Here is a 26,776-nt window from a genome sequence, read left to right as displayed (position 1 = left end):
ATAGCCTTAGAACCTGCCGTAGCGGGCTCTACCGGCTATTAAAGGCCCGCTCCCGCGTTAAAGGCCCGAGCCACTACGGCAGGTTCTAAGGCTATTAAAACATTCTGCCACTCAGGCCAGAATGTTCTATTAAATAAAACAAATTCCTCACGGAGCCCGAGTGGATTAAAATCCCCTCGGGCTCCGTGAGGCTTTGTTCACAGCTGTTGCTGTGAACAAAGCGAACATTGGAATGTTGGCGCTGCGGGCTTTTACTGGCCAGTAAAAGCCTGCAGCACTCCATTGTTTTCAATGGAGCTGCCAACGTTCCAATGTTCTAATAGCCGGTAGAGCCCGCTACGGCGGGTTCTAAGGCTATTAGAACATTCTGCCACTCAGGGCAGAATGTTCTATTAAATAAAACAAATTGCTCACGGAGCCCGAGGGGGTTAAAATCCCCTCGGGCTCCATGAGGCTTTGTTCACAGCTGTTGCTGTGAACAAAGCTAACATTGGAATGTTGACGCTGCGGGCTTTTATGGGCCAGTAAAAGCCCGCAGCACTTCATTGTCTTCAATGGACATGCCAACATTCCAATGTTCTAATAAATGATGTTCCATTTTAAGTGATTTCTTTAATGACATTTTCAGTGGGGAAGACCTGAACCAAAGAGTGTAAGCTTCTGCAAAATGTTAAGCATTCATATGTGCTAGGGTTGCTTTTCCATTCTTCTAGACAATAAGAAACACTCCTTAACCCCACCAATTGAATGACACACTATAGAAAGGAAGAGGGTAAATCAGTGCCTTGAGTTACTTCGTGCCTTCCCTGAAGAAGATTGTTGTTGCTGAGGTTGTGAGCTTTTTCCCCTAGATGACAGTCTTGTTGTGTTGCTGAGATTTTTTGTTGGTAGGCCAAGTGAGGGGTTTGCAGCCTCTGCTGGGTGCTGCAGATGGCCTTCTGTTTTTGTGCTTGAATTGAGACTTTAAACGGGTTTTCCTCATGGATGACTTGTGCTTTCATAGTTTCCGCCTTGTTTGTCATCCTTTGCATATTCCCGCCAGTATGAGTGGCCCAAAGAGGACTGCTCCAAAAAGAAAGTAGATTGATGATTTTCAACTTGGCGGCTTTTTCAATGTTATCCGGCAGAGCTAGGAACAGCTTAGAGTCAAGGCAGGACAATCACTAGAGACTGTTAGATCCTCACAATTCAGAGAAGCAATGATCACCTGACTAGACCCTAACAGGCCTTCATGTAACACTTCAGTGCAGCTTTGCCAATGATACTTTGGAATGTGCGCTGGAAATGACTGCATGGATGCCTACACAGAACTATCTCATAGGAATAAAGCAGTGACACTTTCCACTTTCAAGGCTGCTCATGCTGCTCCAGACATCTTTCTTCCACTTTGCCTTTTACCTTCTTTAACAGGAGCATGAGGGTTTAAAGAGCAGGTGAGTGCCACTTCTGAATAACTGAGATTATCACTAAAAATGGCTTAGGGTAAGACCAGAAAAAGGCAGAAATAGATCTTAAAAGGACTGTATGTTTTAAGCAGCCTTTGTGTGGCCACTTTGGGTTTTGCTGGCGTTGGTAACTTTTCTTCTGGAAATTCAGTTATACCTGGTACTAGAAATGGTCTTAACTAGGACTTTGGCTGAAGTGCTTTCATAATAAGAGAATCAGTTGTCTATTGTCTCTCCAGCTGAAATTTTAGCTTCATAGCTCCTTGTGCCAACAGAGCATCGATAGCAGTATTGTCATCCACTAGCTAGATCCTTGACTAAGAGTCACAAAGAAGCACAGGAGTGTGGGAAGTGCATGTATTCTTGGAGGAGCAGTTAGTGTTCTCTTCCTTTGGGCTGTACATCCCTCAGTCAGCTATTTACTGCTGGGGTTAGCATCTGGTATCAATCCTTCTAAGGAAGTGCTAGCAGGTTGCGAAAGGTGCTGATATAGTAGTCTAAGGAGTACTAGATGTTCTTGGTGCAAGACATAGTAATCTTTGGTCCTGATTTAGGTCTTGGCAGAGGGGAATACTCCGTCACAAATGTGACGGATATCTGGTCCGCCTTATTACGATCCAATGATGTCCTATGGAGATCGTAATACGGTGGACGGAATATCCGTCACTATCCGTCACATTTGTGATGGAGTATTCTCTCCGCCAAGACCTAAATGAGGCCATTTGTATGGACACAAAATTGTGGAGTTATAAGGCAGATTCTGAGGGAGTACAGCCATCTGTATAGTGTCAGCCAGAATAATAATAATCACAGGTACAGCTAGCAGCTAAGGAGAGCCCATTGGAGATGGAGAACATGACATGGTGCTACTAAGGTCAATGTTTTAGGGTTACTGGCACTGAAATTCTATGTGTCGATGTTTAGAGGTAGATGTTGAATGACGTAGCTCCTAGTGTTTAATTCTTTTGCAGTAATGATTGTGTGCTCTGATTTCAAAAGCATAGAAAGTAGTGATGCATACCATTGCATCAAGCACTGCTTCTTCGACTTGTACCAGACATTATATCCATCCTGACGGCGAACACATAGAAACCAAACTAGTGTTCGATGTTGAGGCAATCAACCGTGATCAGGAATTGTTTACATGTTGTAAAGGCTCGTGGGCATCTTCCTTTCAGTGGACCAGCCTCCTTTTGGAGTTTATACCGGATCTCACTGCTATTCTTTCATTTCTGTGCTTTTGCTGGGCAGCAATAGTGGGGTGTTTTTTACACTGTACCTGTATATATGTTTGTATGGCAAAAGCACCTACTTGAAATTGTTTGCAAAATATGGCTTCAGACAGGATAATACATATATGTATCTGGATCTACAAATGCCAATTTTACACTATTAGATTTTGTTTGTTCTGTTTTAAAAGTGTTCCAGTGTCCCTGCACAGAGGCGGGAATATTCTATTGCTTATGACAATCAATGAAGATCATATGATGTAAAATAATAACAATATTTACAATAATAAATACAAATAATATCACTGATAATAATAACTACAATAAAACAATACCATTAATAATAATAAAGTAAGACTCTAATAATGAAGATGATAACGAATCCTAATAACAAATATCACAATAACAGTAATAATAATTATATTAAAGGGGGTGGATGTGGGTTTGCAAATACAGATAGCTGATGCACCAATCAGTGAAAGAAGTTATTCTTCATGCATGTTAGTGGGGTCCAGTTCAAGGGATTTTGGGGGAGGGGCACCAGACAGTCTGTAGTACAAACCCATAGACAAAAGGACAGTTCCAATGCCAGTTCAAAAAGGAAATGTCCTTTGTAGAACTTGTGTTCAGGTTATGGTGTCTATGGATGCATAGGATATTTGTGCTAGCAGTAGTCAGGAGAGTGTAGAAAATAGAGGAAATATTTAGCATTCTGGACTAAGCTAAAGTTTGTAACGTTCAGCCAGCAAAAGTGAATTGACAGTTGGAATAATGCAACAAGGAACGTTTCTGTGAGGGTGATGCACAAAAGTTGTTGGCTCTCTTATTCCTGGAGAACATGCATCTGTCCCACTATTCTTGATTGCAAGACTCATGCCCTAGTTGGTATAGAAAAGATATGGACATTGTGCACAAAAACAATTTCTGTTCCCTGTGTAGCTGGGATTAGGAGGAGATGAGGCATTGGAGAGTTGTAACTGCCTTGTATTTGCTCAATTAAGCAGTTGGAGACTGAGGCAGTCGGTATGATTACACATTCCCCATGTTTTGCTCAGTCTTGACTCTTCATTGTCAACATCACTGGCTACCCATACACACCAGAATTTCTTTTGGGTTCCTATGTCTCACCAATTGGGCTCTCTGAAGAACTGTCCCAAAAATCATGCATTATCTTTACTTCCTTATACTTTCCTTAGTCTTCCAACCAATATTACTAGCCTTACTGAGGGGTGCCCAGACATCAAACAAGGCTCTCAAAACACAAACTACTCTCAGGTGCAATAAAAATGTTTCAGCCATAAGAGAGCTTACAAATACACAGAATGGTGGGACGGGTATTATTTTTGGGGGGAGGGCGTCCCCACTATAGGGTATGGGGACCCAGAGATGATCTAGACAGAAAGATCACATTGTGGTGAACATTGTGAAGGGGATCCCATTGTCCTAGGACCACCACAGTCTGAGTTATGAGTAGAAATGTTTTGTAAAAGGAATGCCCTGCAAAGCATTATGGGGCAAGTTTCCAAGTGCCGCGAATATGGTAGTATGTTGACTGTAGTGCTCAGAACAGACCATAGAGGACATCACAATAAAAATAACATTTTCAAAACACATGCTCATGTAACCATATAGTTAGACCCACAGGGCTTAACCACATGACAACAAAATGATAGAAAGTAATCCAGTGCAACCATATATTTAGCCCTTGGAGGAAGTAGTGCATTACACATTTTCGGGGATGGCAGGCCTACTACAATCATATTACTAACAAGGCCTTTAAAACACAAACTACTCCCTGCTACAATAAAAAAGTTCCAACCATGAGATAAGTTAAACCAATATTGAATGGTGGGAGGGGTTATTATTTTGGGGTGCACATTAACCTAGTGTGGGGACCCAGAGATGATCTAGACAGAGAAAGAATGTTGCAGTGAATGTTTTGGTGGTGATCCCATTGTCCTAGGACCACCACTGGCTGAGTTATGAGCAAAAATTTATTGTAAAAAGAATGTCCTGCAAAGCATTATGGGGCGAGTTTCTGAGTGCCTCACATATCGTAGTATGTTGACTGTAATGCTCAGAAAAGCCTGTAGAGAACTCCACAGTAAAAATAGCATTTGTAAGAAATATGGTCAGGTAACCATATAGTTAGCCCCTAGAGAGCATAACCACATGAAAAGAGAATGGCAGAAAATAATGCAGTGCAACCATATAATTAGCCCCTAAAAGGCATAGCGCATTACGCATTGTCAGAGCTAGCAAGCCCACTGCAATAATATTACCAACAAGACCCTTAAAACACAAACTACTCTCAGCTGTAAAACAAAAGTTCCAGCCATGAGAGAGGTCAAAAAAGGCACTGAATGGTGGAAGGGGTTATTGTTTTGGGGTCCCCACTAACACAGTATGGGGACCAAGAGGTGACATATACAGCTGAACGTTTTGGTGGTGGTCCCATTGTCCTAGGACCACCACAGGCTGAATTATGGGCAAAATTGTTTTGAAAAAGAATGCCTGCAAAGCATTATGGGGTGAGTTTCCCTGAGTCCAGTGAATACGGTAGTATCGGCTCTCTCACTGTGCCCGGAAAGCCGCTTTGATGATTTCTGTGTTTTTATTTAGGCAAAGTATTTACCAATTACAATAGTTTTATGAAAGCCATGGAGCACAAAGGGGAGAGACAAAAGCAAAAAAGCATTTGCAATGCAATAGATCTCGCATTTTATTGAGTTAGAGCTATTGGCATTGTACATTCATAACTGGACTTTTCTTGCCACATAAATTGGTCAACCCTGTCTCATAATTTCACCTTGTCCTGTCGTATAATTCCAGTAACCCAGCATTTAACTAAAGCACTTCCATTTAACTTATTCCTCTTTCTTAAAACATATACAATTATCATATAAACCTTTATTGGAAATAAACTTTTGACATTAGAGTGTAATGCTCAAAACACCATTAAAAATATAATTTGTGACGAATTGGAGTGTGAAAGGAAAGAAGGGGTCGTGAGTAAAGATGGAGAGGATAAGTGGTGTAGTAACAGTGTCATGGGCCCTGGAATAAGAGAGGAAAATGCTTGACTGGAATTTCGGTAGGGAAATACAGCAGTAATTACAGCTGAGTGAGGTCCATAGGCCTCTGGGCCCTGGTATCACTGCACTTGTTGCCTCATTGATAGCTAGGCCTCCGGCGAGAAAGCAAATGGGGCATTAAAAGAAAAGCGAAATGAATACTACAGAGAAAAGGAAGAAAGAGAAGGGGTTGCAAAGAAATAAAAGAAAGAAGCGAAAGTAAGAATGAGAAAATAAAAACACAACTAAGAGAAGAAATAGAGTATATGTGTGAGACAAAAGAAGAAAGATCTGGAACCTCATGGCATTACATCAAGCCCACAACAACCTGTGCTAGGTAATCAGACTTCTGCTGCACACCCACACGGAAAAGAGCAAATTTGCAACTGACGCAGGCACGTAGACAAAAATGATGATGTCAACACACTGCAGGGTTTGTGTGTGCTTTTTAAAGATTGCCCTATCTCACCCTATCACAAGCATGACTTCGTCAGGTTGTAGGCAAGTAACTGTATTTGTACACGTTATACTTACAACATTGACGAATGCAAACAACAAAAGCACAAGATAAATAAGGTAAAAAAGAAGAAATAACACTCTTTTGAAATATTAAAAAAGAAAAAACTTGTACATGACAACAACAAACTAGAAAAAAAGTCCGCACTGTAGTTTGGAAACTTTCACAGTAGTCACAGGAGATATAAAGAACCTTCCCTTTCATACGGATATCCACCGCATATTTAAAATACTTAACCGCATACAGAAATCGTCATTTCTTAAACGTCAGTGAGAGTGCAAAGATGGGCACAAATGCTTTTTACGTCAGTTTTAAAACTATCAGTGACTACAAGTTACACACATGAAGCGCTTACTCGCTCTTAGTTAGCACTTTGTTTTATTATCACCTTGAAGACAAAAGCTGCTGTAAATCGCACAGCTGAACATGGTGAAAGCGGTGCTAGATTTATGATTGCAGGCGGCGGGCCTCACAGTCATTTCTTAGGCAGGGATACAGGACTTGTTTTCCCTCATCGGAGTAAGGCACAAGGAAAGAAAGTCAAAATCACGCATAGATAGGAGGAGGGGGAAAAAAGATCTGAAAACAGGGATTTGAAAGGTCACCCTCTGTCTTTAAATATATAAAAACAAATACTCAGGAAACTTATGACTAACTTCATATTTGCCCAAGTGGTGAAATCATGAAACGTTCTGCTGTTTTGTTTTCAGGCGTGCTCACAAAACCGCCCTAGGCCAACCCCCTACAAAATGCTACATGGCACATATCACTTGGGGCTGGAATATCATTTATCTGAGAGCTGCTTCGTAGATAGTGCGCTTTTTCATGTGAGAGTGCTATTGGCAGTACGTTTTTTTCTTTTGTGGGTACTGGTGGGACAACAAAAAGGAAGCTAGGCCATGTTTTTCATGTTTTGGCCTGTGGTTTACACTTCTGCGTTTTTTTGCTTCAGAATATCAGGCAATAGTATTTGCATATTTCATTAAAGCAAGGACTGTGGTGACACTGGCAAATGCGCTTTATGTCCCAGCTCAAGGGCGTGAAGCACTATATTAACGCTACAATACAGCGGCGGCAATGCACAAAAATAAACCATCTTTATCTGCACACACTTCGATTCCACATCCAGCTACACTCTCATGTAATCTCTAAATAAGCATGGTGTTCTTGTAAATAATTATCAATTATATGGCAATAGTCATGTCATGAATAAATTAGAAGGAAAAAATCATAATTTTGAAAACAAGCTCTCTCTGCATGTAAGAATGTGTGCTATTTAAACATGCCAATGATGGGCGTCTATCTACTGTACTACACTCTTCTGTAGCACGTAATAAACAACCGGGCATCTGCCCTCCCTCCCACCACCAGGAACTGCATGCATGCACACTCGGCTCCACAAAAAGAAAATGTGACAGCCTGATTTACAGCCTTGTTTGAAACAAAGCAAATGTAAACTGAAGGTTCACTAAACAAGAGTAGGCAACGAAGAAAAAAAAAGCATTTGGAATGCAATGGTCTTGTGTTTGCTCAAGTTAGAGCTGTTAGAGCTGTTAGAGTTGTAAATTAATGCCATCGGAAAAGCGCATTAGGCAGAAAGCAAAAAAAAACATTTGGAATGCAATGGTCTTGTGTTTGCTCGAGTTAGAGCTCTTAGCATTGTAAATTACTGTCTGGACTTTTCTTGCCACACAGACTGAAAATAGAAGAGGAAGAGAGCAAGCTGGCCCTGGAAAAGCTGTTGGTTTATGTTTACAGAGGGAGCTGGTGGGGAGGAGGGAATGAACAAGCACCCACAGTGTAAGACAGAGAGGCAAATACTAAAAAAAAAGTCCCTTACAGAAGAGATAAGCAGGACAGAGCGTAATTATACAGTACTTTGTGCTGCTCCCAAAGAGAAAAAGGCAGGACAAAGAGGCAGAACTGACCACTAGCAAGCAAGGATTTTTTAAGGACCCCGGAACCAACAAATGAAAACGCTGGAACTCACAGTATAGTATAGGTCGAACGCTAACTCTCGACCTAAAAAGTAGTATGCCCTCCCTCAGCAATTGTGCAATAATCCATGTAATTGGGTCAGTCTGCAAGGAGTAACAAAAGAGCCTCAAGACGGGACAAACAAAAAGGATTTCCCACTGACATCAAGGGATTGTTGAAAGGCAAGTCCAGAAATGAATTAAAGTGATAGGCTTGAGATGGGCGTATTTACAGCCCACAGAATAGATTACAACAGGTCGAAAAGCAGCACTTGTGCACTTCTATGCTTGACCAAAAACCAGGTGAGGAGGCCATGCTTTTTCTGCCCTAGCCCCTTCTTTATAGAACTCACACGCAAGAAATGCAAAATTCCCTTACACTAAAAGAACTTAAAACTATATTCACACAACTTAATTCTCATTCCCTCTACTGTAGCATAACGCTAATCCTCACTGCCAAGAGATCTGATTAGTGATATTGTGCTTTAAAGACACCTGACAATATTACATACCACAAAATGGACTGCAGAGTCACAGAGGTGGAGCTAAGTAACTAGTGCGATGATTAACTGATTGTGAAAAGATGGGGCTTAAGTGCCCATTTGATTGCCCTGTTGTTACAGTCAACAATATTTACCAAGAAACCTTAAGACACCTGGTGTGGGCACGGTAAGACTTGGGGTTGGGATGGCATCAGTCCATTCATAACTCCCATGCGTATTTACTTATTTGTGGGTGACCCAGTGTTTAAAGTTTGCAGATCAGGAAGTATGAAATCCTGCAGTGGAATACATGCATAGCCATACGCCTCAGTGTCTGGTTCATTATGAAAAATTGAAGGCAGGAATTTATCATAATCTATGAAAATCCAAAGAACTCAAGGTTAACCTACGTTCTTCTTGACCTGAGCTGGTGCAACCATGGTCCCTTTTGATGCAGTCCGGAGGATCCAAGTGGTATTCGTCTCTGTTTATCCCAAAGGAAATTTCAAAGCTGCCAACTTTATTACCTGAAAGATAGAATTTTCTCATTAGCTGGCACCACGTATAAACTTCCCTTTTTCTATTTGGTACCTATTGTTCATAGTGCTTATAAAAAAAACAGGCAAGGTACTGAACTACTACAATTTGTCTTAACTAATTCATCGTTACCCCCTTCTTGTCATACTTCATGCATGCAATCTCCCTTGAATGCCTGCTATACTGTCGACATCTCTGTAACAGCATGAAAATGGTAGTGAACAGAGGCAAATAAATAACAGCGACATTACACTAGGGGCAAAAAAGCTACTATGCAGCCTCAATTGGCAAGCGATTAAATCTGTCATGAGATCATTGAACTTAAGACACCAAATAGTATAATAAAACTATTTACAATTCATTTGTATTTTCTTTCTAATTCTGACATTTTTCTCATTCACAACAATGAACCTAGCTCAAGTCTTACGGGCTACAAGTAAAATCAAAGGAATAAACTGACACTGTTTACTTGGTATAGCGCACAAATCAACCCAGAAGGGTTATCTCTGCGCTCCTAGGTGCAGCAGAGGGCGTAAAAGCTAGAAAAAGGGTAGTCTTGAGCAGTTTCCTAAAATGCTGGTAGTCAGTGCATGCACAAATTTTGTATGGCAGTTGATTCCAATAGTAAGGGTCCAGATAAGAATAAGCTCTACCCCCTGCTTTGGATTTTTTTTTACACGGGGAAGAGTCAAGAGTGCTTTTTCACTTGTTCGCAATTGCCTCATAGAGCAGTGAAGCAGGAGCTTCTGGGAGAGATACTGCAGACCAGAACCCCTTAAGGCTTTATTGGTGAGGCAGCAAATACTGAAGATGACTCTTTCAGATCGATAGCCAATGCAATGATTGCGAAAGGGGGGGGGGGGCACGAAGCCGTCTCATATGGCAAGTTACAGATAAGGCAGGCAGCTGTATTTTGAACTACTTGTGGTTTAGCAAATAAGCTCTCTTTTACGGAGACTAACACGGCATTAGAGTAGAGCCTGCTAATTATGAGCCCTGGCCCACAATGTTAAGAAAGGAAGGGCTTACCTTAACATACGCATTATGGAAAAATAAGAGCCGGGCGTTGATATAGCTTGATCTTTCATAGTCAACAAGTTATCAAGACGGAAACCAAGATATTTCACTACTTATTTAGGGGTGGGTGAACGCCCAATTCAGCTGGCCACCAGTCATCTGCCCAATGGAGTTGGGCTTTCCCAAACATTAATATATCTGTCTTGGCAGCATTCAGTTCCCGATAATTGCAAGACATCCAAGCAGCAATTGCTTTAATTCCAGATAGGAAACATTGCTTGCTTTTTGCAGGGCCCTTGTTTCAAGAGGAGTGTCATCTGCATATGACTGTATCTCCAAGCATTCTGGCAGTGTTTGCTAATGGAGCCACATAAATGTTCAAAAGTGTAGGGCTTAAATAAGAGCCCTGAGGCACTCCCTTATCAAGCCACTTTGTTGGAGAATTTTGCGTCTTGTTACTTAAATAGTTCCCAAACCATTTTAGGGCCAATCCTTGGATTCCGCAGTCTTGCAACCTTTGTAAAAGCTTCTGGTGTGCCACTGTGTCAAAGGAGCAGATAAATCTAACAACACCAGCATCACTGGTGTGTTAGAGTCCAGGGCTAATCTAGTATGATCTGTTACAGCCACTATGGCTGTTTCTGTACTGTGAGGTGAGCAAAAGGCAGATTGCGAGGGGTCTAGAATACAGTTTTTCTCAAGATAGTTCATAAGTTGATTATTGATTAGGCCGTGCAAGACTTTGCTTAAAAGGGGTAAAAGAGAGATTGGCCTACAGTTGGTTAAGTCAGATACCGGGAGTTGTGCCCTTTTTTGAAAATGCTTCTTTCCACATCTGGGGAAATTTCTCAGTGGTGATTGATTGGTTGAATAAGGAGCAAATTGTCAGTGCAAAAGGCTCTGCAAGTGATGCCATAATTCTGGGAGGGCAGATATCAGAAGGAGAACAAGACTTTGCTTTTTTGAGAGCGTTTGCTATCTCCACTGGAGTAAACAAGTTAAAATTGAAAAGGCCAGCAAAATTGGGGTGGGGGCCAAGACTTTAGAGAGTGTCATAATTGGTGTAGGGCAAAGATTTAAGAAAGTGTCATGGACCTTAGAATCTATACATTTTGGAAATGTATCCTATATTTGATTTATTTTCTGTTCAAAGAAGTCCACTAACGAATTACATAAATACTGTGACTCGGGTGGGGAAGAGTGGTAGGCTCACGGGTTAGTGAACTCATTCAAGACTTTGTAAAATGCCCTGAAAGAGTTTTCAGCTGTCAATTTGCATTAAAATGGAGGCTCTGCAGGCTTGCTGAATATTCTTATGATAAACATTGAGGGGAGATTTGAATGTAGACTTATGGGAGGGGTCCTTACTAGAACACCAGCGTTGTTCTAGTTTTTTTACAATGTGCCTTTTCAATATGTAATTTGGTGGTATACCAGGTGCCATGTGTTCTGGGTCTAGATCTAGAGTTTCTGTGACAGGGCTATTTGGTTAAAGGCCATATTTAAGGTATTATGAAATTCCTCCAGGGCTTTGTTCAGGTCTAATGTTTCTTCCAATGGAGTAAATTTAAATTCTTTAGTGAATTATTCCAATTTAATTTTGTGCCAGTGTCTGGTTATGACTCTGCTGAGGGTACTTGGCTTATCACAACTCCATGTTTTTGTGATGTGAAACAGGATCAGGTAATGATCATTCCAGACCAATGGAAAGGGAGGGGGCAGGTGAGATCAGGGGAGTTAGTGAATATGAGATCAAACATGTGACCGGCTACATGTGTGGGACCGGGTATTTTCTACAATAAATCTAAGATCTCAAGGTCAGAGAAAAGTTGAGCGACCTCTAGCTTGGAAGGGTTGTCCCCATGATAGTTAAAGTCGCCTGGTAGGAGAAAGAGCTGAGGGGTAAGTACATGGGGGGTGATAAATTTGGTTAACTTAAGAGAAAAATCCCTTTTTGGGCCAGGGGAGCTGTACAGAAGTGCTCCTTTCTATGAGACTTTCAGAGAAAAAGCTACTTTAAAGATGCAGGTCTCCGCCCAGACAGAGCTTAATTTATCTATTATCGAGAACTTTAATGAGTCTTTGTGTACAATAGCAATCCCTCCACCTTTCTTACCCTCCCTATCAAGCCTTAGCATTTGGTAGTTACCTGGAATAGCTAAGTTGATGGCTGGAAGAGGCAATATTTTTAAGTAACAAAGATTCTCCTAGGAACATACATTGATATGTGATAAATAGCAAACCACAATCATATTATAATTCTAGCAGTTACGACAAGGAAAAGGGAAAAGCCCTCTAATTCTAGAAAAATAAACAACAACAAAATAATAAAAAATAACCGAATAATAACAAGACTCCTACAGTCAGTCTAAATATCAAAATATTTTTTACAGGATTCATATGTGATTGTGCAAAGCCCCACAAAGGGCTTAATCCCACAGTCCTCATGGCATTCACAGCTGATGACATGGGAAACCTATTGTGGTTACTGCGTCTTGGTGCGACCGTGCACTTAAATGGTCGAAATGTCATAGACTGTGCTAAAAATGTACCTAAGACATAACTCTTTGAGATTAATTGGGACACTAATATGGACTTGAATTATTTAAGGTCATTCTGATTGTGATTTGAAACCTTTTTCATGTTATAATGTGTTAATATGTATGTCCTTCTAACAGTTTTGGTTCCATGGTTGTTTGGGACATTTTATGGATGCATACAAACTAATAAACACCTGCAGGAGCTAGCCCCTCATGATATTCAAAATGGAATCCCAGATGCAGCAACCAGCCACCAATCCGCCAGGAGAAAATTCCAGCTGAAGAACCATGGTGATAAAACCATCAAGGTGCAGGGACCTGTTGAAGGTCCTGGATCCTCGCTTACAGAGCCTAACAAGCAGACCCACCTTTAAGAAGGACTTAAAACAGTTCCTTTAAAGAGGCCTTAACACCAAAACTCAGCCCAATAGGTGCACCCCTATCACACAGGGAATAAACCTGCCAAACAAAAATGGCTTCCCCAGTGTTCTTTACTGCTCAAGATGATATTCAGCACACAAACCATTGGAATATTCCATCGGAACGACCACACCACTAGTTAAATCACTCACCACACTCAACGATGCAAAAAGGCCGAAATATTAACACTTAACAAAGAATTAGATAGTGCCACCAATGTAGATACACACCACTGCTCCACTCAGCTTAGCCCAAAGTCTTGCTATTGAGAGAGCGTAGTTTAAAATAATACATATACTAAAATGAAATGCTTATATCAATGCTTAACGATGCTATATAGAAAACAATAATAATAGCAATTTCGCTTAAACGTGCACTTGAGTTGTGATTACGGTGTGTGGCCACCAATGTATACGCAAACTAAATAATGATGAGTAAGATTGTTCATGTTATGGTTAATCAAGTTTATATTACCATTTACGATATTGCATTTATATTGAAAATCCTATAGGCCTTAACTTAGCGTGAGCTGTGGGTTTTAGCTGCCTAGCCCTCATATTAAAAGTATTTTTCTGTTTTCCTGTGTACTGACTCGCAAAAGGCCATGACCCTGCAAATGTTATTTTTCTTCAACTTGGAAGATGAATGTATCTTTGTAATTCCGTTCTCACCCGCATATCTGGTGCCTTAGTTTAAGTTTGTATACCAAATTGAAACAAATGTAGATTAATGTAATGTACAAGGACGTTTAAACCAATAGACCCGAGAAGACGTGCCAAGGTATGAAGTAACCCCGGACGTGCCACCTCCGAAGACATCAATTATGAAGACCAATCAGAATGTTATGAATAAATGTGGGGTGACAATTTGAATTACCTAATGTTAATTTGATAGGTTAAAGATAATGGGGTATAGTAAATGTCCAATAGAACTTTGGGGGAAGGTATTATGAAAAAGGGATAAAAACCCATGTCACAGGAGGGCCACTAGAACTAGGTAGGGAATGCTATCGACTTTATCCAGAAACTCTGTCACTCTGTTTGGTGACTTTGAGACTTATTAAAACATTCTCACCCATAGACTGCCCGATTTTACACTTCTCCTCCTTACGAGGGAAGTGTCCCCCTGTGCCTTTAGTTGAGCTTAAACTGATGGCGCTTTTACTGATGTCCTGAGGACGAAGACTGATCCTGTGTGCTGACCTAATCCTTGGAGGGTAATTATGACAATGCAGTTTGTAATTTGTCTGTTTGCTTTTCCTTTCTAGGTACCAACTGCTCAATTTGATAGTGACCATAGCTAGATGTTTTCCAAATTGGTGTTCTAAATTGTTTTGCATGAAGCCCAACATGCTAATGCTAATCAGTGGCTAGGACAGGAGTTCACCTAAGACTGACGCAAATAGACAAACGACTGACATTACACTATGCTGTATTCCGATCTATGTTTACGCCGTGCTGTGTTCTGATGTTTGTGATTCTTGCATTAATGAAATCTTATCACAGCTGCCATATCGTGACTATGCTATTATGCTTCTTGGTATTGAGATTAACTCTTTTGCTCGTAGATTGTAACCAATAGGGAATAAAATACATAAAATTCTATTAACAGTTGTGGTTATTCATGGCTGAAAGGTCATGTTTGCGTCGACAGTTTGATTAATATCTTTAACCAAAGTAAAGTGCATTGTAGTGATAAATATTGATGACATTATTGATATATTGCTTGACATATTGATTAACTATCTCGTCCTACGGTGTCTCTCCACTGGGTCACAAGATTCATTGGCCTAAAACGAGTCCTATGTGTAATAAATTAACATAAAAGGACGCGTTAGCACTATCATATTGTAATATGAGAAGTTTGAGTGCTGTGATGGTCAGAGTAAAGTTTAAATGAGTTGCGTATCTTAGTAGTAGACATGTCACTTCCTCAAGGGTTGGAGGAGTATTTGGTCATGAGCAGTGGTGCTTTGTGAGTGTGTATAAGGGGGGAGCTTATTATAGGGAGAAAAAATGTGTTAATATGTGAATCAAGGCCTTATAGATTGCGGTGGCCACTGGTGCACCAGTCTGTGGACACAGTTCGCCTGTAAATGGATGCTGAAAGGCGTTAGCTCATGTCCCTATGAAAGGGAAGTGGAACTTGGTACATGCATCTTTTTTCCCCACAGTGCATGGATAATGTGCTGATTGTCCTCCTTCTCCAAGTAAATGTAAGTGCCCTAGTTGGATTGCGAGTTGGAATCAACTGACTGGTCTGAGTGTCTGATGTGATTATGAAGATAAGGCTCGGACGTGGAAGGTTCCAGACGGACTTTAGATTGTAGTCTAACAGACTGTATTGAAGGCTTAACAGTCACTCAGGGTAGGAGATGTCAAGGATGTCTCTAAGGGGCCATCTGTGGCAATTGCCTGTTTCTTAAAGGAGATCTCAGTGAGAGTTGCATGCTAGCAGAGCACCCATCATTCCAAACAGGAAACAGTTGGAATTGCTTTACCAACCCTGCTCCCGATTCCCCAACCATCTACATTCCAGCACTCTAGTGAAAGGCCCAGTAGTAGCTGACTCGTGGAAAGCTGAATGAGCAGTTAACTCCATGCGCAATGTACAAGCTACCTCAGGCAGCCTGTCCTCTCTGATTCCCCTCATCCTATAGGTGTAGGCCTTCTTACTAGCTAGAGGACCTCAGCAACTCAGTTGTTTTTGGTAATTATCTCACTGAAAGTCTAGACTCCTCAGTCACCTGCTTGACTCAGAAAGTCTGCTTCTCTGATCAGTCAGCAACAGGCAAGACGTTTTCCTTTTCCCCTTGTCTCGCACAACTCCAGTAACATTGCTGTAGCCCTTTGCTCCAACTATAAACATAGGCATTCCATACTGGACAGTTTGCGATGTTTGTGTAGTCTTTTGTCACACTCCTACAGAGCTATTTTGCAGTAGTACCAGTTGGGGATGACTTGGGCACTGCCACACAAATGTATTACTGAGCATAGAAGCTTAAAGATATCCGTCAAGTTTGTGACCGAGTAACACACCCATCTCTAAATAAGAACACAATATACCATCCAAGGAAGAATCTAAACTACCCCTTCATAACAGCCCAGGACTAAATTCACCACTGACTGGATTGTTTGTGCATATTCATCAAAAGACTGAGGGACTCTGAAATTCACACAAACACCTAATGTTACCACAATTACCGGAGTGGTCTGACATACTCAGAGGGAATTTTTGTAAAAAGTGTTGAGCACATGCTCTGTAAACAACAAGCAGAGCTTATGAAGCCCTCATCAGATCAAAGCTACCAATAGAACCTTCTGAACCAGTCATCTACAAAATGAGATTGAGTGAAAGTATCGGCTGTAGAAATACACCTTCTTCCAGCTCAGACATTTGCCTCTGTGGTTTCTCCATTCATCAAGGCACTCAGTGCGTATATATTTCCAAGTGACTTTCCTCTATAATAGATTCTGAGTACAGGTAAAATCCTTCATTGACCCTAACTCCTGCTAACAACCACTGAATTCCACAAGCAGATATTGTAATTTTTTTTAAGGATGTTTAACATTTGTCACTGATTTTCATTAAATGCCCTCAACGCTGCCCAAATTGGCACTACGGATATTGCTGGCAGTCTATCTTCAAGATAGTGATACCCCACTTGATTAGAATTCTGAAGTTCGGCACCAGGAAGGTAAGTTAATGAAAAGTTCAAAAACATTTAAAGAACCTTTAATAGCACAAAGATTTAAAATTATGTAACATGCCATTATGTATACTCATGATTGTAAAGACATCACCTGATGAATGGCCTAAAAAGGCAGATACCTACTTACAGCTAAGCAAGGCACCATTGGCACTGATAATGAATTCTGGAAGTGCCCATCACCATGTAGCACTTGCTAATATATCACACCTCGAATCCTAAATCCTGGGATATAAAAAACAGAGATCTGGTACTGTGAACAGGCACAGGAAGGCAGGAGATGATTATCACAATACAAGTTCCACCGTAGTGCTGTAAGTTGATTTGATGCGCGCACACTGGCAGACTGTGAGTGCATGTGAGTATGTATAGGTGCGGAGATCTTTATGCACATGTCCCAGTGTAGATATTCAAGAAAGGACCCAACTCTGGAACACAATGCACTTCTACTCACTTGTTTTATGATCGGTACTGTGCCTTCTTCCTGACTCCAGATGTTTCACGGCATGCAGATCTTCACTTTCTTTAGGTTGCAATGAGAAGATGGAGGTGGCAATAAGTGGGCCTGTTTGAGGAATGAACACATTGAAAATATAAACAACTTTTTTAAAAAGTATCAGAAGTTTGCAAGCTGACACCACAGAGAAATGTGAATCTCACAAATATGGCGTGTGTAATGATCAGCGTAATCATGTGTGGAAAGAGGCAATTGATCTTCATCATAACCAATGGCGAATAGTGGAGGAAACATGAGGAATGCTAATTTGTGGGTGAAATTTTAAATAAATAAAACTGGGAGAAGAGAAAAAGCGAATTGTGAACAGTGCACTGTGTACAAGCATGCATGCCTAGATTAGCATAAGGAGTGACTGCAAAACACAAGGATTCAGGGGAACCTTCCCCAGACTGAAATCAAAAATAAAATGGACTTTGGAATTTTAGTATATCCAGATGCAAGTAATCTCCTATAAAATGTAATAAAGTGAGAGTACATTTACTTAAACTGTAGTGATTAGGTTCAGAAAGAATTTGAGAGCTTTTCATTGAATTACCGATGAAAATAGACTTCATTAAACCATTCATGACAGCTGTGCGATTTGAAAATAGACCCCAAAAATGGCCTAGCAACAAACAAAGTAAAGGTATTAAGTGCTAATTTAGGGATTGGGACAAGTAACAGACTGAATACAAGGATGGAGTCTGAAAATATGAATCTTGGCTGACCTCTAACTGAGACAGCCAAACGGTGTCGCAAATATAATGAAGCTCTTCAGGGATTGATAAGTGTCCTGTGTGTAACTTTATGCCAAGTTCAGTCCCCCTTTATTCGGCCATGACTGCGTTGGCACCCTGATCCAAGGTAGAGCTGATCTGTGAATGCATATGGAAGGGACGATGAAACGGCATCATACAGAGGATGTGTATAGGTCGCCCAGTTTCTCTTTGTAATATCTCCCTTCCTTTTCAGATCTGGCTTGACAGTGCAGCTGCCGGAAGCCCTATTATTTACAATATACAAAGAGTGGGCCTTGAGTCAGTCCTTGTCAAAAAATTCCTTGTTTGAGTCAGTTCCTTTCATCATGGCTTTAGGATAGCATCTCTCATATTTTGGATAAACTCACATGAGTATTTAAGGGCCAGATGTACCAAAGAATTTTACCCATTCTGTGTCTATGGGAAAAAGCTTTCGTACATATGGCCCTAAGTCTCTTAGTTTTATTATTGTCTGTTTGGTGTATCATTCTGCATCCCAGGAAGTGTTTCCATTGCAATGTTTGAGGCAGCATTATTTCACCTGATCCATGTATTTCAAATAGAAAGCATACTTTTTTTAATTTTTAATCCCACTGCGGAAGGCATTTTAAAATGCTTCTGTTAAGACTCGATTTCAAGCTTGGCCCTATTAGGGCTGGGCAATTTGCTTTTCTTTTTTGCAGCTGGGGAGAGCCTCGCCCCAAGATGGCCTGCTACCAGGAGGAGAAAACACATGCCCAGGTTTAGGAGGGCACAAGTTCAGAGCTGCTTGTCTAGGAGTAACTTTCGTAAAGGTCATTGGGTGACGGATTCTGGCAGAGGTTACAAGGCCCTGAGGATTGCTAGGCAACCAAGGTATGCAAGGTGGAGTTGCAGAGGAGCTGTTGCTTCCATGCTGAAAAACTAAGCCTGACTGGAGTTTTGTTTGACTTTCGGGTTAGAGCCAATTTATTTTTAATATCCATTGTCTCAGGTCTGGCCAAATGTATTGTTTGTCTCCTAGGTGACTACTTAGTTTTTAATGTTTAAACGATTCAAGTATACCTGAAGATTCCATGTATTTTTAGGCAGCAGTCTTAGGTTAACATTTCATTTACGCCAAAACCTGTATGTTGGGTATAACAAAAATGAATTTGTAGTCAAACGCAGTAAACCCTTCTTTTTCACTGTGATTACACTGGCAAAGTATGTACATCTAAGAGTGTTAATTGTGATGCGTCCATAGTATTGCATTAGGACTAATTAGTGAAATTGGATTGTCTATGTTAGGGCCAACAGGTGTGCAATTTGTCACTAGGTACATTGTAGATGTTATAAGACTAGATTTATGGTGTAAGCACCCACCTGTGATAAATCGTTACGGCATGTGATCTGTACCCTGGTTACCTGTGAGGACTCCTTTAGGTAGGGTTTTAAATTGGTGCATCCATCCAGAACATGCGTGCTATTTGGTATACTGTTTTGTCAGCTGTGTGTTGTCCATATATATATGTGTAGTATTTAGATGACAGTACATTAAACTACTCTTACTCTTTAACTCTAAAAAAACTAAGTGGACAATTATTTATTGAGTGTTTCTAAACGTGTTACTGGGTGCTGAGTTTCCAACCCACATTGCTTCCTTGAGAGAGCCTTTGGACTGCTGTGCGTTCACAGAGTCAGGCGATTAGAGGGTTTGTTTGGTTTCAATTTAGGGTGTATAGGGATCCCAGGACACCAGGGATAAATTACCTTAGTTGACATGATTACGGCCTAGTAGCACCAGGATGCCCTTCAACCACCCGAAATAGTCCTCGCAGTCCCACTGTTATGCTATTAGTCTATGTCATGAACTCACCCATACATGTTGAGTGTTAGAAATGGGGTCTTTGGTTGGCAGTCGGGTTGTTCTTCTTGGCAGGATGCAGGTTCTGGTTCAGGTTTCTTCTCCAGCAAGTGTCTAAAGTGGTAGGGCAGAGGCCCTGTTTTATACCCAAATGTGCCATTGAAGTGGGGGAGACTTCAAAGAGTGGCTTAGAAGTGCACCAGGTCCCCTTTCAGTTCAAACCTGTCTGCCAGGGTCCCAGTAGGGGGTGTGGCAGTCCTTTATGTGAGGGCAGGCCCTCCACCCTCCCAGCCCAGGAAGACCATTCAAAATGCAGATGTATGCAAGTGAGGCTGAGTACCCTGTGTTTGGGGTGTGTCTGAGTGAATGCACAAGGAGCTGTCAACTAACCCAGCCAGACGTGGATTGTAAGGCACAGAAAGATTTAAGTGCAAAGAATTGCTCACTTTCTAAAAGTGGTATTTATTTCTAGAATAGTAATATTAAATCCAACTTCACCAGTCAGCAGGATTTTGTATTACCATTCTGGCCATACTAAATATGACCTACCTACTCCTTTCAGATCAGCAGCTACCACTTCAATAATGTATGAGGGCAGCCCCAATGTTAGCCTATGAAGGGAGCAGGCCTCACAGTAGTGTAAAAACGAATTTAGGAGTTTTATCCTACCAGGTCATGTAAACTACACAGGTACATGTCCTGCCTTTTACCCACACATCACCCTGCTCTAGGGGTTACCTAGGGCACACATTAGGGGTGACTTATATGTAGAAAAAGGGGAGTTTTTAGGTTAAATGACAAGTTGAAGTGACAGTGAAACTGCACACACAGGCCTGGCAATGGCAGGCCTGAGACAAGGTAAAGGGGCTACTAAAGTGGGTGGCACAACCAGTGCTGCAGGCCCACTAGTAGCATTTAATTTACAGGCCCTGGGCACATATAGTGCAGTCTACTAGGGACTTATAGGTCAATCAAATAGTCCAATTGGGTATGATCCAATGTTACCATGTTTAAAGGGAGAGAGCATATGCACTTTAGCACTGGTTAGCAGTGGTAAAGTGCGCAGAGTCTAAAAGCCAGCAAAAATGAGGTCAGAAAAAGAGAAGGAGGAAGGCAAAAAGTCTAGGGATAACCCTGCAGAAGGGCCATTTCCAACATTGAGCATTGCGCTTCTTTCTCAGAGAGCAGTGTCTTTCATTCTGCTTGCGATCACAATACATATTGAGTGAAAAATGGTGAAAATGCAATTAAAAACTTAGTAAGAAAATGGTTTATGCTGAAAAGTTTGCACTATACCCTATGAATCATTGAAAAAAACGTGTTTTATTGTTAATAAATTTAGGTTTTCAGTCAATTTTGTAATATATCATTATTTTATTTCTTGCCGTTGCACTGTGGAACTGAAGGAAAGAAAGCAAAAGCCATATGTAAGCAAAACATGCATTGGGATTTGCCATACCATGTATGTTGTTAATGAGCAGCCATTTTGAAGAGTTGTTACACCAAAGTAAAAGAGAACTTGCCCTAAATCCATTTGAGCATTTCTAATGCAGTCTGTGTAATAAACGTATGCAAACATAATTTAGATTTAGCATTTAGTCTTTGCAAGAGTAAATTATTAAACTAAACCTTACTATAGACTATAACCCCTCCTTGGCGGCGGACTCCTTATCTAATTCACTTTACGTATGGCCGAACCGTGGGCAGACTCATGATTTGTACTCCCTGGCTGGCCCATCCCACCGATATTCTCAGACACTGTGGTTACATCACTATACCTTTGTATGTTTCTCTGTGTCAGAGTCAACATGTTAATGGCCCTGTAATGGGCTTATTATTGTTTTATGTGGCGCATAAAAAAAATCAATAAAGAAAGTTTAAAAAAATTAAAGTTACTGTAAGGCACTCTTTTCCCTACTGCATGACAATGCGGCTATAACGAGGAAGGGTGACAGTACACAAGCAGTGTGTTTGCCCCCTAGCTATTCTTCCTGTTCGCACACAATTGTCCCTTAACTTTGAAGGAAACTAATGGCAATTCCCCAAAATTAAATGGTATGTGAATTAATGGATTGTTATAGAAAATGGTCTTTAATCGCACACCTACTGGGCTGCAAAGGCAGTTGGGGGCTTTATAAAATGATTGTACAGCAACAGACTGATTATTTTTTATAGACATCATTTATTGGGTTTGTCAAAATCATAGCAATAAAAACATAAACAAAAGCCATTCCAAACCATGATGTTACATAGAGATACGGTTAGCACAGTTCATGTCATACATTAACACTCGAGTGTTACACCCAAATTGAACTCCTCCGCCACTTCGATACAGGTCATGAAGCATCTGTGTCAGTGGAGTCTAGGTAGAAGAGAGCAACTGAGTGCCCACAGGGTCTACAAATTTGGCCAGGAGTTCCACCCAGACTCCCAAATCCTCCTACACCTTTTCATCATGTCTAGTTGTTTTAATCTCACCTCCTCAGCCACTGCCCATCCAGCCACGTCTAGGTCTGCAGGGTCTGCGTGACTGGCTTTCTCACCACGTCAACCACACGTGCCATAACAGTCATCCAGAAAGCCTGCACTACTAGGCAGTTCCACGCCAGGTGCAAAAAAGATGCCACAGGAGCCTGGCATCTTGAGCAACTATGGGATTTACTGTGGTCCATTTTATGTAGAAGTACTGGTGCCACCTATGTGCAGTGCAGAAAATTTAAATAGATAAGTTTAAACCTAGCATTAAAGGAGATAGACTCAACCAACGCACAGATCCTATTCCATTGCATATCCTCCAGTTGGATCCCCAATTCACTGTCTGAGGCTACCCTGGCAGGGTATGGGACACATGCACGGACGGCCGTCATGGCTCTGTAGAAATGGGAGACCAAGTGGCAGCCCCTACTCACTTCCAACAGACCTCAGAAAGTAAGCAATGTGCTCAGAGCCAAAGGGAAGGTGGGCCATATATCCCTAACTATAACTGCTAAACTTGTATGTTGTAGAGATTGCCCTGGCTCTACTCCATAGCAAACTTGCGCCACCTCAAAGGTAAGAAACTCCTCGTTATGAAATAAGTCTCCCAGTGTCTCGCAACCACTCCCTTTCCAAGCAGTTACATCCACCTACTCAGGAGGATCTCAGAATGCTGGCAAGTCCCAAAATCAAATTCCCTAGCAAAAGGAGCCCTCCCAGTACCACTTTGACAGTACAGTCCCACAGATAGGCCGTCTGGTACCGCATCGGAGTTGCATCTGCATCCCCCCCCGTTCGGTATCTGTGGAAGAATCGAATCTAGCATCTCTTCTCCCAAGGTAGATTTCTCCTAGTTCCCCCCCCACCCCCAGTGAGCCAGTGCGCAGCATGCTGAATCTGAAAGGCCAAGTAGTACAATTCCAGATTGGGGACCACCAGTCCCCCCTCCACCAATGGTAGTAACAGGGAATCCCTTGCTATTCTGCTCCTGCCTCCAGCAGATATCAAAGTAGTAAGGAGGAAGTGCAATCTCCAAAAGACCGTGCGAGGAAGGGTGTCAATTGAGTGCTGCATAGCATGCAGGCAAAGTGGTATAAACAATATCTTGGCAACAGCCACCCGGCCCATAAGGTAAAAGCGGAGGGTATTCCAAAAGTGGACAGATGACTGCAGGCCCTCAGTGATCCTCCCAATGTTACAATACAAGCGTTTTTGTGGAGTGTGTGCCACCATAAACCCTAAGTAGCAGAACTGATCAGTCTCCCAGCGCAGGGGCAAACCCAGCAGTGTGGCCAGCGCATGGGTAGACAAGGCACCCAGGGGGAATACCAACATTTTTCTATGATTAATCTTAAGGCTTGAAAGTTCTCCAAAGACATCTAAATAGTGCAATAGGAGAGGGAGGGACCTCTGGGGGGCCAAGAGATAGAAAAGGGTTTTATCCGCATAGAGGAACACCAGATGGTTAACTGCCCCCACTTTAATTCCCCAGTCAGACATGACCTGTTAAATGTGGATGGCCAAGGGCTCCAGTGCTATAGCAAAAAGGAGAGGGGAAAAACGGACATTCCTTAGGAGAGCCCCTACCCACCACCCATGGATTCAAGAATAACCAACCAACATTTACCCTAGCCATTGGGTGAGTAGAAGGTGCACCCATGCCCAGAAGTACACACCAAACCCCATCTCCTCCAATATGCATATAAGGTAATGCCAGTCAACCATGTCAAAAGGTTTGGCAGTGTCAATAGAGACAACTGGCAGTTCCTCATCCCTGCCTTCCACCTCATGAAGAACGTGCATCAGCTGCCGTAAGTTCATAGTGGTACTATGCCCAGGTATAGAACTAAGCTTCCACACCTCATCAGGGGTAGTAAGCGCTATATAAATACTATTACAATACAATACATTAGTCATCATGGATTAACTGCGAAATTACTGGGTGCAGTAGAAGGGCCAGTGTTTTATAAAGCACCTTCGTGTCCGTGTTGATCATCTTGAGTGGGTGATAGGCAGATGGGTCTGATGCGCTAGAGCGGGGTTCTAAAACCATAGGGATGCACCCATCCCACATGGACGGAGGTAGCACTCCAGTTTCCCCAGGTTCATGGTACACTTCCAACAATCACTGAGTGAGTATGGGGGTAAAGGCCTGATAAAATTTGGTGGGGAAGACATCACTATCCAAGGCCTTCCCCCTCAGCAGACAAGCAAGCACCATCCAAACTTCCTCCAGAGTAAGAGCCATGTCCAAGTATTGGACAGCAGCATCCCCCAGTTGCAGGATCGGCAGGAGAGCTAAGAAGCCAGCAATCCACTCTGGGTTGGGTGGCTGTGGATGATTATACACCTGCTCCAAGTGGGCCTTAAGGACATCCACAATGTCTCTGTGTGTAAACTTTCCACCCTTGAGTGAAGTTAAGGTGAAGAATGGGAAGGTGGGCCGCCTCTTGTCACAGTATCAAGGCTAGCAGCCGCTCAGAGCTTCCCCTCTCCCTCTGAAGCAGCTGACAATAAGATTTCAGGGTGTATTTCTCCAGCCTATCTCCCACAGCCGCTACCTGCCACGGGCCAGTACATCCCCCCTCTGTCCCACCACATCATCTGGAGAGAGTTGCTGAATACTTGCCAGCTCCTCTTCCATCTGAATTAGCTCAGCCGGTAACATGCACAGTACCCCACAAGACAAGCCTAAAAAGCTTCCCTGGATCACAGCTTTCACAGCCTCCCATTCTGCCGCCCAGCTATGCGTAGAGGGCCAATTAATCTAAAAAAAACTCTGTTATGGCACCGCTAATGTCTCTCTGACTGCAGTGTCTTGCAACACTGCGAGAGCAATCTCCAAGTTAACGGCAACCAGGCACCACTCCCCCACTCAATCACACAGCATACAGGGGCATAATCAGCGAGGTAGCACAACAAATGTATCACCGCTAGGACTCTAGAGCCCAGAGGGGCAGAAAGTAAGATGCGATCAAGTCTGCTGAAGGTGCCATGTTTTGGGGAGTAACATGTTTACTTCCTGAGTTGGGGTGGGAAGCCCTCTAACTATCGCAAATCCCCAATGGAGCAGTAACCTACCCTAGTGCCAATGTCATTTTAGGTTTAGTGTTAGGACGTGGGGGGAGGACATCAATGCACCATCCATCATTCAGTTAAAATCCCCAGCCCACGGCACATGGGAAGCCATAGCAGGGGAGATGACATCCTGCAAAGTCAGATAAAAGGACTCAGTATCAATGTTATGCCCATATATGTTGATAATGACAACCAGTAGCAGATAATGTCCTTCCACATTCTCCATGTAAGTCAGGGCAAAGGGCACTCCAGGGGTGAACCAAATTAGGACACCTCTTGAGAAAGACGAATAATTGGCATAATGCACCTCCTATTCTTGGCTAGCTTTGCAGCCTTTTCCTCCGTAAATGGGTCTCCAGGAGGCACGCAACATCCACACTGTGCCTCGTAAGACGTGATGACACTCTTTAGGGCATATGACCTCATTTCCCACGCATTCCAAGAGAGGAGTTAACAACTTTCAGGTTTACTAGTTACGACTTAACACATGTAAGCAGAACCACGCACCCCTCCACATGTCAAGATGGCAATGAAGCCACAAAAAGTACAGAACAGGTAACACTACTAACCCATCCTCAACCCCAGGCAAGTAAACTAAAGACTAAACCACAACATTGTACATGCCCAAAGAAACTGAAGTGTCAAGACATACACCATTGCTACCAAACTCCCTGAAAACCCTCAAAATGAAAGAGAAGCACCCCTCCAACCACATATATCAGGCACTGAATCATAGACAAAAATGCTAAAAAAAAGTAAACATCTCTAATGAAACACTGGTGTTGCAACCAACTGGTCCCTCCCCCTAGAGTTCCTGTGCCTCTTAGGGTGGGTAGGGTGCTGTAGGTGGGAGGCAGACCTCATGCATGCAAGTTATCATATCCCACTGTGCCGTTGTCAGGGCAGCATCCGTCCATGACATGTAAGAAACAACCCTTCCCACCTCAGGAACTATCCAACAAGCAGAAAGTGGTCAGCTCATCACTCCCCCTGCCATGCATTGTAGATCAGCCACCAGGGGAGGCCCCCAAGGTCAGGAGCATCGTAAATAATCCATCAAAGTGGTACAGTGTCAGCAACAACATCACTATTGTGTGAAGAAGCATCTGAGAACCTTGCCTTCCTAGGAGGGGTCACTCGGATGCATCTCTGGCACCTGCAGGGGTTCCAGCACCACGGTGTCCATGGGGCCATCGTC

General features: G+C 42.2%; 1 protein-coding gene across 2 annotated transcripts in view; it reads right to left on the bottom strand.

Moving 5' to 3' along the window:
* The window catches only part of LOC138295851 (zinc finger protein 544-like), a 130,532-nt gene that overhangs the window by 80,464 nt on the left and 23,292 nt on the right, over positions 1 to 26,776 (bottom strand). For both annotated transcript variants that reach the window (XM_069234439.1, XM_069234440.1), the window contains exons 3-4: positions 17,401 to 17,511; positions 9,134 to 9,250 (exon numbers count right to left, since the gene is read on the bottom strand). In XM_069234439.1, the coding sequence (XP_069090540.1) occupies positions 9,134 to 9,250; positions 17,401 to 17,511 (228 nt within the window). The remainder of the gene's footprint in view (positions 1 to 9,133; positions 9,251 to 17,400; positions 17,512 to 26,776) is intronic.

This window comes from Pleurodeles waltl, chromosome 5 (assembly GCF_031143425.1).
Source record: "Pleurodeles waltl isolate 20211129_DDA chromosome 5, aPleWal1.hap1.20221129, whole genome shotgun sequence".
Classification (NCBI taxonomy): Eukaryota; Metazoa; Chordata; class Amphibia; order Caudata; family Salamandridae; genus Pleurodeles; species Pleurodeles waltl.
Note: the sequence above shows the minus strand (reverse complement) of the source record. Positions and strands in the feature narration are given on the sequence as shown.